At 35.7% G+C, this 12,500-nt stretch overlaps 1 protein-coding gene across 2 annotated transcripts in view; it reads right to left on the bottom strand.

Moving 5' to 3' along the window:
• LOC103505377 (rhodanese domain-containing protein CG4456-like) overlaps window positions 1-909 on the bottom strand; it is a 1,107-nt gene extending 198 nt beyond the window's left edge. The window contains exons 1-2 of one of the 2 annotated variants that reach the window (XM_008469707.2): window positions 882-909; window positions 1-398 (exon numbers count right to left, since the gene is read on the bottom strand). The exon at window positions 1-398 is cut by the window's left edge and continues 198 nt beyond it. In XM_008469707.2, the coding sequence (XP_008467929.1) occupies window positions 1-379 (379 nt within the window). In that variant the 5' untranslated portion in view covers window positions 380-398; window positions 882-909. Of the gene's footprint in view, window positions 399-521; window positions 609-881 lie in introns of those variants that run through there. The other variant, XM_026820726.1, reaches the window with a different exon arrangement.
• Between the last annotated feature and the right edge of the window lie 11,591 nt (window positions 910-12,500).

Raw genomic sequence — 12,500 nt, 5'->3', positions numbered from 1 at the left:
CGTAGCAATAACAGACGATCAAATCCGTGAAAGATGGTTTGGGAATTTGAAATTTGTTTTCGAACGCTTCTGCTGGTAATGAAAACGTGGTTTCTATGTCCTTGATAGGAACGTTTATACTGGTTGGGATTGCGCCTGCTTCTTTGAATTCCTCATTGGATCTGGCATCAACTACAAGACATTGCTTTGTCTGTATACATTTGACCAGTCTATCATACATGATAACGGGGACAATAGGGTGTGCTGTTTGACTGGTTGAACTTCTGGCTGTCAGATCTCCCAAGGGTGTTCGAACCCTATGTTGAATAAAGGATTTGTATTTAGGAATCATCTTGCTCAGAGAACGGAAAATTTTAAAACTTCCAACGACAGTATTCATGCGTCCTGCGCTTAAAAATGTGTGATGGAAATTTACACAACACCAACAACAACACCAACAACAACACCAACAACAACACCAACAACAACAACAACACCAACAACAACACCAACACCAACACCAACAACACCAACACCACAATGTGTGATGGAAATTTACTAGAGTAAATAAATGATCAGTATAGGTAATAACAATTTACACTTTACATGGCCTAATTAAAAAAAAAAGACAACAACAACAACAACAACAACAACAACAACAACAACAACAACAACAACAACAACAACAACAACAACAAGTACAACAACAACAACAACAACTCACGGAAAATTTTCAAAAGCTCGCAAATAGCTAGGTGATAAGGAGATCTGTACCTACTAATCATGTGTAAATATACACTTAGAAAAAAGGATGAGATCCCCACAAAAACACAAATGTGAAAAAAAGGCCAAGTTCCTATCCAAAAATGTCGGCCCTTAAAAGTGGTGAGATCAGAAAAAATGTGTGATGGAAATTTACTAGAGTAAATAAATGATCAGTATAGGTAATAACAATTTACACTTTACATGGCCTAATTAAAAAAAAAAGATATACCTATATCTGGCTCAAAATGAATAAATTCAATCTGATTGGACCTGTTCTTTTTATTTTACAGTTAAATCAGTAGGTAGGTACGTTTGAAAAAGATATACCTATATCTGGCTCAAAATGAATAAATTCAATCTGATTGGACCTGTTCTTTTTATTTTACAGTTAAATCAGTAGGTACGTTTAACCTTTTGCTTGTAAGGAAAAAGGAACTTTTCTTGGAACAAACTTTACATCCAGGTTCAGGTGTTCTTTCTTCTTGAATGCATTGAACGTTCCACAAGTCAGCTTTCTGAAAATTTCAAGAAATGTCAAAAGAGAAAGATATACTATTAAATTCTACCCTAAATTGTTCAAACCTTGGGGGTAGAAATAAAAATCTGCCCTCTGCCTACCGCATTCAAAGTAATGAAAGCAAAAAGGAGCAGGAAGATGTAGGAGAAAAGTAAAGGTTCCAATTCCAATATTCCTGAATACGTGACCCATGTTTCGACATGGTTGTTACATTTCACATTTTCCTTTCATTTCTAATTGTTCAAACCTTGGGGGTAGAAATAAAAATCTGCCCTCTGCCTACCGCATTCAAAGTAATGAAAGCAAAAAGGAGCAGGAAGATGAAGGAGAAAAGTAAAGGTTCCAATTCCAATATTCCTGAAGACGTGACCCATGTTTCGACATGGTTGTTACATTTCACATTTTCCTTTCATTTCGCATCCCCCAAACATCTTTACTCTTAGAGGCCTTCGTCAATATTTTCTTTAGAAAATCTCGGGTCTCGGGTAGATTAGATATTATCCGCAATATAATGTTTTTTTTTTTTAATAATTTTTTTTTTTTTTTTTTTTTTTTTTTTTTTTTTTAGATGAACAATATTAGATAAAAGTTAGTAATGGTAAAACTTCTGTAATAAGATAGTTATGAAAGTATACGCAACCAATTTCATATGGGCCAGATCTTAAGATGAGGCATTGGAGGGTTGTGTCAGAGATGTGACTTTCTGCTGTTTACTTTTTCAAACTAGCTGTTTTCTCGTGGTCTATGGTGGTCTTTGGTAATATTTTCTTTAAAATACCCGTAGCACGTGGTAACGCTAGCGGTCTCTAACTCCGTTTTGTGATGCGGCTATACGAAAGCAAGCAAAAGGTCCGTTATTTAATGTACGTTGCTCCTGTTGCCGAATTAATAATTAAAAGGCAACAGGAAAATGTGTACTAGTGACAGTCAGAGAGAATCTCTCTTTTTCTCACCAACTAAGAGGATAAACCTTGTGGTGTTGGAAATAACATTGGGATTTGTACCGGAGCAGCATTTTCCCTGCAAAAACCTCTCTGAAAAAGTCTACTCTGCTTGCATACCTGATCTAAATTTGCATATTTATAATGCTTTTTACTTACTTACTTTATAAAAGTTTCTGCTACGTGACGGGCCTTTAGCTTCCGATGGACCGGACCCTTTCAATCATAGCAATGGCGACCAAATTAATAGAGGTTGCAAAAAAACATTGGGAAAAGACAAAAAGTGGGAGCGTTACCTCTTATGTATCAGAATTCAGAATAGAGGAAGAGATACAAAGGAAAATAATCACAGTACAACGAAGTTTGGCAAATCCAAGCGCCAGAGAAAAATCCTTAGGAAACGCCAGAGAGATATCTACAAACATTTACTTAGGATAATTTGGCACATCCACTAAATCTAGATTTGGAAAACTAATCTGAGGAATCCTTGGATTTTGCCTACGCCAAGGCCAATATATGATTCCAAATAAATTACATAGTTAAGAGCCTTATTGAACTGAAAGATCAAATTCTGCTTTGCATTATTTTAATAAACATAATTTATTCTGTCAGCAAAGACTGAAAAGTCCCAGTATCCCACGGTGGTTGGCAGTAACACCTGGACATTGGTTTCTACTCAAACATCAGGAAGCAAAAGACAGTTGTACTGAGCAATATTAAATGAGTTCATAGAGAATCCAATCTAATTTAAATGCATAAAATGAAGAACTTGCAGAGAGAAAGAGTGACAACTGGAGAGGAGAAGGAATCCATTTGACGAAAAATAGAAAAAAAAGTAATTTTAAAACATCCTTGGAGAAATGGAATCCTGATGATTCCAAATAAATTACATAGTTAAGAGCCTTATTGAACTGAAAGATCAAATTCTGCTTTGCATTATTTTAATAAACATAATTTATTCTGTCAGCAAAGACTGAAAAGTCCCAGTATCCCACGGTGGTTGGCAGTAACACCTGGACATTGGTTTCTACTCAAACATCAGGAAGCAAAAGACAGTTGTACTGAGCAATATTAAATGAGTTCATAGAGAATCCAATCTAATTTAAATGCATAAAATGAAGAACTTGCAGAGAGAAAGAGTGACAACTGGAGAGGAGAAGGAATCCATTTGACGAAAAATAGAAAAAAAAGTAATTTTAAAACATCCTTGGAGAAATGGAATCCTGTATAATAGGTACCTAATTAATTCAAAGGAAGTAAATTTTCTTTTTTGGAATTTTCAAAAGGAGAGGGAAAAAAGTTCTAGAATTTTTTATATTAACAAATTCGTAAAGGAAAATGAAATCCATCTAATAATGACGCAAAATCCACTTTCATACTCGTATATTTACCGAATTTGAAGTTATCTACATTTAGCATGTCTTATATCATCTCTTATCTTTAAGAATTATTGCTGGTGAAGTTCAGGATGAGTACCTTTCTTTACGATTCAATGAAGATGGTAGAGCATTCAGTCTCATTCGGACAAGATAAACATAGTACAATTTCATTCATTAATTGGATGGGAGAGGTATTTCCACCAGCTGATAGCCTTTCACTACCATTTGTTTCAAGTTCAAACATAAGTTTAACAAGCAAGAAAGGCTCCCTCAGACAAGAATTCCTTTACTCATCTGTGAACTTGAAAGAAATGTAGAGCCTGGGAGCTATGGGCAACCCCATTCACAAATATTTAGATAGAGACTTCATGAATGTTCGGAGCACCTTGAGTTTGATGGAATCCTGTATAATAGGTACCTAATTAATTCAAAGGAAGTAAATTTTCTTTTTTGGAATTTTCAAAAGGAGAGGGAAAAAAGTTCTGGAATTTTTTATATTAACAAATTCGTAAAGGAAAATGGAATCCATCTAATAATGACGCAAAATCCACTTTCATACTCATATACATATTTACCGAATTTGAAGTTATCTACATTTATCATGTCTTATATCATCTCTTATCTTTAAGAATTATTGCTGGTGAAGTTCAGGATGAGTATGCCGTCTCCCTAAGTTTCTTTACTCATTCGGACAAGATAAACATAGTACAATTTCATTCATTAATTGGATGGGAGAGGTATATAGAAACTTGGTCCTTTGTTCACAGCTGAGTATTTTGGTGTTTAACAGGAGGGAATGGTCTGAAAATACAATCCTGTTATGTACCGGAGACCTAGGGGTAGGTTTCATCTCGTTGGGGAAAGGTATTAAGAATAATTATATGCACTATGTGATTACCGTTATGTACCGGAGACCTAGGGGTAGGTTTCATCTCGTTGGGGAAAGGTATTAAGAATAATTATATGCACTATGTGATTACCAGGTTATGAGGTTACAAGGTGCTCATTAGCAAATAGAGTTAGTACAAGAATAAACATAACCTAACAGTTGAGCAGGAACTTAGGGAGATGGCATTAATTACGTGTCACCGACTTCTTTTAAATTTTTAAATACTAAAAGTCAATAACCTAACAGTTGAGCAGGAACTTAGGGAGATGGCATTAATTACGTGTCACCGACTTCTTTTAAATTTTTAAATACTAAAAGTCATTATGGAAGTGCAAAATGTAGAACGGAAAATGTACTTCCTACAGCAAAAAAGTGCTTATAGGTATAAATAAACTTTTTCTCAAAGCCTTTTTGTTGTTTTTCAAAAGCTCTGACGATATGAATTAAAATATAAAAAGCAAACATTAGCTGCAGTTTTTTTTCCAAGGCTTGAAGTTGTTGTTGTTGTTGTTGTTGTTGTTGTTGTTGTTGTTGTTGTTGTTGTTGGTGTTGTTGTTGTTGGTGTTGTTGTTAAAGGCTTGAAAGTCTAACAAAGTCCCATGTTTAGATTGTTTAGTGCAGGCGTATTCCCTGACATATGAGAAGATGTCAGGGTGGATTGTTTCCTCTGGAAACTCATATCGTGATGCAATCGATTGAAATGAATATCATTCTCCCTTTTCAGTCACACATCTCTCAAGGCTGATGTGCGTATGAGAGTGAAAAGGACTCAGAAAGCACTAGGAAGAGAGTGAGGTGTTCCAAGTTTAGAGTGTTTAGACTGACGTCTGATGTTGTTTCTGTTGGGGTTGGGACATGAGATGATGGGAAGGGGTATGAAGTGGCGTTGTTTGCTTTCGTCGTCGGCAACATCAACTTTGTACAATACTTTGTAATTGTTTGCTTTAGACAGAACTTGGATGAAGCAGGAAAAATGAAATTTTCATCAAAGAAGATTTTGTGCTCTAAATTCTCTCAAGTTTCTGGAATAGAAACCGCGGGTCTCTTCGGAGCGATTGTGAAGCAGTCAGCTTACCAAGTATTTACAAGCATATCGCTTTCGTACACAGTTTTCATTACTCTACACCTACAGTATGTATTGTATCTATATTGTTAACAACGAATAAAGGCTTGATTCCATTTGAATAAAGATTGAAGGGATTCAGGAAAGTTTGGGAGTGTAGGACACAACACAAGGGACTGGAAGGGGGACATACTGAATACTGATAGACGAGAAAAGGGTGTATGTAGGTTCCAATTAATTTTAACAAGGATGGGAGAATTGAAAGCATATCGTGTTACGTTATACTTTCTTGTGTATTGGGTTTGCCCTGTAATTTAACGTCTTTGTTCCCCATGTTAAGCTCATCCATGTAAACTTTTCGAGATTTCCACAATGTTAGAGACTTGGAGCTCATTTTCACCATCCCAAGTGTACGTTTGATAAAATTAATGTGGTAAGCACTAAGCAGACTCTGATACCGTTCCAGTAGCTAAATAAAATTAATGGTCCGGATCACAATCTGAGATAAAAGTAGATCTTTTGACCTAAACCAAGTTTAAAATCAAATTGTGGTCCCGGTCAAATGGCGCTCACCTGGCAAACGGAAAGCACCAGTTAGAATTTACAATTTTTAGGCGGGGTAAATTTTCGTTCAACATTAGAAGTTTTTTCAGGGACACCTCGTATACTCAAGTCATCAAAGTGTTTTCTACATTTAGCTATAGAGATAATCCACCCTGACATCTTCTCATATGTCAGGGAATACGCCTGCACTAAACAATCTAAACATGGGACTTTGTTAGACTTTCAAGCCTTGGAAAAAAAACTGCAGCTAATGTTTGCTTTTTATATTTTAATTCATATCGTCAGAGCTTTTGAAAAACAACAAAAAGGCTTTGAGAAAAAGTTTATTTATACCTATAAGCACTTTTTTGCTGTAGGAAGTACATTTTCCGTTCTACATTTTGCACTTCCATAATGACTTTTAGTATTTAAAAATTTAAAAGAAGTCGGTGACACGTAATTAATGCCATCTCCCTAAGTTCCTGCTCAACTGTTAGGTTATGTTTATTCTTGTACTAACTCTATTTGCTAATGAGCACCTTGTAACCTGGTAATCACATAGTGCATATAATTATTCTTAATACCTTTCCCCAACGAGATGAAACCTACCCCTAGGTCTCCGGTACATAACAGGATTGTATTTTCAGACCATTCCCTCCTGTTAAACACCAAAATACTCAGCTGTGAACAAAGGACCAAGTTTCTAAATACCTCTCCCATCCAATTAATGAATGAAATTGTACTATGTTTATCTTGTCCGAATGAGTAAAGAAACTTAGGGAGACGGCATACTCATCCTGAACTTCACCAGCAATAATTCTTAAAGATAAGAGATGATATAAGACATGATAAATGTAGATAACTTCAAATTCGGTAAATATGTATATGAGTATGAAAGTGGATTTTGCGTCATTATTAGATGGATTCCATTTTCCTTTACGAATTTGTTAATATAAAAAATTCCAGAACTTTTTTCCCTCTCCTTTTGAAAATTCCAAAAAAGAAAATTTACTTCCTTTGAATTAATTAGGTACCTATTATACAGGATTCCATTTCTCCAAGGATGTTTTAAAATTACTTTTTTTTCTATTTTTCGTCAAATGGATTCCTTCTCCTCTCCAGTTGTCACTCTTTCTCTCTGCAAGTTCTTCATTTTATGCATTTAAATTAGATTGGATTCTCTATGAACTCATTTAATATTGCTCAGTACAACTGTCTTTTGCTTCCTGATGTTTGAGTAGAAACCAATGTCCAGGTGTTACTGCCAACCACCGTGGGATACTGGGACTTTTCAGTCTTTGCTGACAGAATAAATTATGTTTATTAAAATAATGCAAAGCAGAATTTGATCTTTCAGTTCAATAAGGCTCTTAACTATGTAATTTATTTGGAATCATATATTGGCCTTGGCGTAGGCAAAATCCAAGGATTCCTCAGATTAGTTTTCCAAATCTAGATTTAGTGGATGTGCCAAATTATCCTAAGTAAATGTTTGTAGATATCTCTCTGGCGTTTCCTAAGGATTTTTCTCTGGCGCTTGGATTTGCCAAACTTCGTTGTACTGTGATTATTTTCCTTTGTATCTCTTCCTCTATTCTGAATTCTGATACATAAGAGGTAACGCTCCCACTTTTTGTCTTTTCCCAATGTTTTTTTGCAACCTCTATTAAATTATTGAACACTAGTAGAAGAGAGGTAAGTATGGAACAAAGGAAATCAGGAGAGGGAAAGGACCAAGGATGAGCGAAATTAGGGGAGAGATTTGTCTCTCATGTTTCTCAAACAAATAAAATTAGTAGACTCAACACTTCTCATGTTTTTATTAGACATCATTTTCCTAGTTTTCTGCGCAATATTGTCTGTACGTCCCATTTGCTACAATATGTATACCTCATATACTTACTAGAATATATCCCATATTTACTATAATATATTCCATATTATGTTACATTTTATTAGACATCATTTTCCTAGTTTTCTGCGCAATATTGTCTGTACGTCCCATTTGCTACAATATGTATACCTCATATACTTACTACAATATATCCCATATTTACAATAATATATTCCATATTATGTTACGTTGCCAGACCCCTCCCTTCACTCCTAGCAATGTGTAACGTATGATACCTAGGGGACATTTTCAAATTATGCATGTGAGTAAAATAGTGAGGGAGACAGAGAAGGAAGGAGGGAAAGAGAAAGAGAATTTATTAATAGTCTGCAGAGTTGCAGAGGTAATTAAAGCTTTTGCATTTTAGTTTCGTCTTCCAGGATAATTTTATTGGTCTAGAACTCTCATAGATGTAGGTACCTCTGTGTGTGCACTTGTTCCTTTTTCTCAATTAAATATTTCCACAGAGTAAATATCTAGTGTTAAGATTTGAGCGAGATTTCCACAATGTTAGAGACTCGGAGCTCATTTTCACCATCCCAAGTGTACGTTTGATAAAATTAATGTGGTAAGCACTAAGCAGACTCTGGTACCGTTTCAGTAGCTAGATAAAATTAATGGTCCGGATCACAATCCGAGTTAAATTTAGATCTTTTGATCTAAACCAAGTTTAAAATCAAATTGTGGTCCCGGTCAAATGGCGCTCATCTGGTAAACGGAAAGCACCAGTTAGAATTTACAATTTTTAGGCGGGGTAAATTTTCGCGAAGAGATACAAAGGAAAATAATCACAGTACAACGAAGTTTGGCAAATCCAAGCGCCAGAGAAAAATCCTTAGGAAACGCCAGAGAGATATCTACAAACATTTACTTAGGATAATTTGGCACATCCACTAAATCTAGATTTGGAAAACTAATCTGAGGAATCCTTGGATTTTGCCTACGCCAAGGCCAATATATGATTCCAATAATAAAAACATGAGAAGTGTTGAGTCTACTAATTTTATTTGTTTGAGAAACATGAGAGACAAATCTCTCCCCTAATTTCGCTCATCCCTGGTCCTTTCCCTCTCCTGATTTCCTTTGTTCCATACTTACCTCTCTTCTACTAGTGTTCAATAATAATTGTGATTTACAAAGCTCTTCTACATTAGGATCATTATGAAATGTCATGGATATATTGTAGTAAGTATATGAGGTATACATATTGTAGCAAATGGGACGTACAGACAATATTGCGCAGAAAACTAGGAAAATGATGTCTAATAAAAACATGAGAAGTGTTGAGTCTACTAATTTTATTTGTTTGAGAAACATGAGAGACAAATCTCTCCCCTAATTTCGCTCATCCTTGGTCCTTTCCCTCTCCTGATTTCCTTTGTTCCATACTTACCTCTCTTCTACTAGTGTTCAATAATAATTGTGATTTACAAATCTCTTCTACATTAGGATCATTATGAAATGTCATTAATTCACCGATTAGATCATACAACATAAATGGAACCACCACGAATCTATGGATTAAAATTAGATTTTCTGAAATATACACACGTTTTTCATAATCTACAATGTGTGGCACATTGCATATTCACTACAAATGTCAGGCATTCATACAAAAAAATAGTGCCCGATCTTACCACAGAGTTTTCAGTGAGTTTCATTTGAACAGTGTTAACTCTCCAACCGGTGTATTCAGCAGTAAACAATATGGCCTGGTGAACCACGGAGAAGAGGTTTGTAATTACAAGATTGATAATGAGGGTGAAACTACCTCGACCACAATATGAAAAGGTCATTTTTTGCGTCGAAGATAACATGGGAAAATGATAATTTCAATGTAGAATTAGGAGTCTGGAAAATTCCTCATGGCCTCCTTTGTTTGAAATGTTTTTGTTGACCATTTTTTGTACCGGTTGTCAACCATAGTGGTGGGGGTTTCATATTGTTTGCTACCTGGAATGAGAAGTTTTTCACGGAAGATGAAAGTTTGGCTTGGAGGCGAAGAAGAGTCAAACTGTCACACTCCCCTAATTTCGCTCATCCTTGGTCCTTTCCCTCTCCTGATTTCCTTTGTTCCATACTTACCTCTCTTCTACTAGTGTTCAATAATTCACCGATTAGATCATACAACATAAAAAGAACCACCACGAATCTATGGATTAAAATTAGATTTTCTGAAATATACACACGTTTTTCATAATCCACAATGTGTGGCACATTGCATATTCACTACAAATGTTAGGCATTCATACAAACAATAGTGCCCGATCTTACTACAGAGTTTTCAGTGAGTTTCATTTTGAACAGTGTTAACTCTCCAACCGGTGTATTCAGCAGTAAACAATTCTATGGATTAAAATTAGATTTTCTGAAATATACACACGTTTTTCATAATCCACAATGTGTGGCACATTGCATATTCACTACAAATGTCAGGCATTCATACAAAAAATAGTGCCCGATCTTACCACAGAGTTTTCAGTGAGTTTCATTTGAAGTATTAACTCTCCAACCGGTGTATTCAGCAGTAAACAATATGGTGAACCACGGAGAAGAGGTTTGTAATTACAAGATTGATAATGAGGGTGAAACTACCTCGACCACAATAATGAAAAGGTCATTTTTTGCGTCGAAGATAACATGGGAAAATGATAATTTCAATGTAGAATTAGGAGTCTGGAAAATTCCTCATGGCCTCCTTTGTTTGAAATGTTTTTGTAAACCAAAGTTTTCGTTGACCTTTTTTTGTCCCGGTTTTCAACCATAGTGGTGGGGGTTTCACATTGTTTGCTACCTGGAATGAGAAGTTTTTCACGGAAGATGAAAGTTTGGCTTGGAGGCGAAGAAGAGTCAAAGACGTCAAACTGTCACTGCGTAGGAGATGTATTGGGAACTTTTCCTCGTGTCGCCAATTTGTAAACACATAAATTTACTTTTGACACTTTCATTTCAAAAAAAAAAAAAAATCGTTTCGGCGTGAAAATCGGCATAGGTACGAAAAAGATCAGAGCAAAATGCCATTTTAACGATCGTATTTTTATTATGGAGTGTTGTTGTTGTTGGTGTTGTTGTTGTTGGTGTTGTTGTTGTTGGTGGTGTTGTTGTTGGTGGTGTTGTTGTTGGTGTTTTTGGTGTTGTTGTTGTTGTTGTTGTTGTTGGTGTTGTTGTTGTTGTTGTTGTTGTTGGTGTTGTTGTTGTTGGTGGTGTTGTTGTTGGGATTCACCTCATAGGAAAAGATAATAATCCCGCATTGCTGCGTACGACCGTGGTACGGTTCATGAATATTTCGTCTTATCCAGGAATCAAACATCTTTTCCAATTCACCAATCTACTAATTTCGTTCTTCTAGGACTAGGTCAATGTAGAGTGAAGATCAAAGAAGAGTCCATAAATTTCCTCTGATATCAGCCCCTGCTATGAATCTCATGTTTTCTGCTGCGACACTTCAAACCTATGTTTCCCAAGACTTTGTTTGTCTAAAGAATGGTAGATGTTTGTATGTGTTACCTTTAGATGTTTGTATGTGTTACCTCTCACTGAAAAGAGTTTGAACTTGGAAGATGGAGCAGGGGTTCCCTAGTGTGATGTTTTCTGGAAATGTTTCTTTTTTTATGAAAAATAAAAATATATATTTGCTCTTTTAGAAATTACAAAGGGCGAAAATACGAGGTGTCCCTGAGAAAACTTCTAATGTTGAGCGAAAATTTACCCCGCCTAAAAATTGTAAATTCTAACTGGTGCTTTCCGTTTGCCAGATGAGCGCCATTTGACCGGGACCACAATTTGATTTTAAACTTGTGATCGGATTGTGATCCGGACCATTAATTTTATCTAGCTACTGAAAGGGTACCGGAGTATGCTTAGTGCTTACCACATTAATTTTATCAAACGTACACTTGGGATGGTGAAAATGAGCTCCAAGTCTCTAACATTGTGGAAATCTCGCTCAAATCTGAACACTAGATATTTACTCTGTGGAAATATTTAATTGAGAAAGAGGAACAAGTGCACACACAGAGGTACCTACATTTATGAGAGTTCTAGACCAATAAAATTATCCTGGAAGACGAAACTAAAATGCAAAAGCTTTAATTACCTCTGCAACTCTGCAGACTATTAATAAATTCTCTTTCTCTTTCCCTCCTTCCTTCTCTGTCTCCCTCACTATTTTACTCACATGCATAATTTGAAAATGTCCCCTAGGTATCATACGTTACACATTGCTAGGAGTGAAGGGAGGGGTCTGGCAACGTAACATAATATGGAATATATTATTGTAAATATGGGATATATTGTAGTAAGTATATGAGGTATACATATTGTAGCAAATGGGACGTACAGACAATATTGCGCAGAAAACTAGGAAAATGATGTCTAATAAAAACATGAGAAGTGTTGAGTCTACTAATTTTATTTGTTTGAGAAACATGAGAGACAAATCTCTCCCCTAATTTCGCTCATCCTTGGTCCTTTCCCTCTCCTGATTTCCTTTGTTCCATACTTACCTCTCTTCTACTAGTGTTCAATAAT

The sequence above is a fragment of the Diaphorina citri genome, unplaced genomic scaffold (genome assembly GCF_000475195.1).
Source record: "Diaphorina citri unplaced genomic scaffold, Diaci psyllid genome assembly version 1.1 scaffold170, whole genome shotgun sequence".
In the NCBI taxonomy this organism is placed as follows: Eukaryota; Metazoa; Arthropoda; class Insecta; order Hemiptera; family Psyllidae; genus Diaphorina; species Diaphorina citri.
This window is presented reverse-complemented; position numbering and strand designations above follow the sequence as displayed.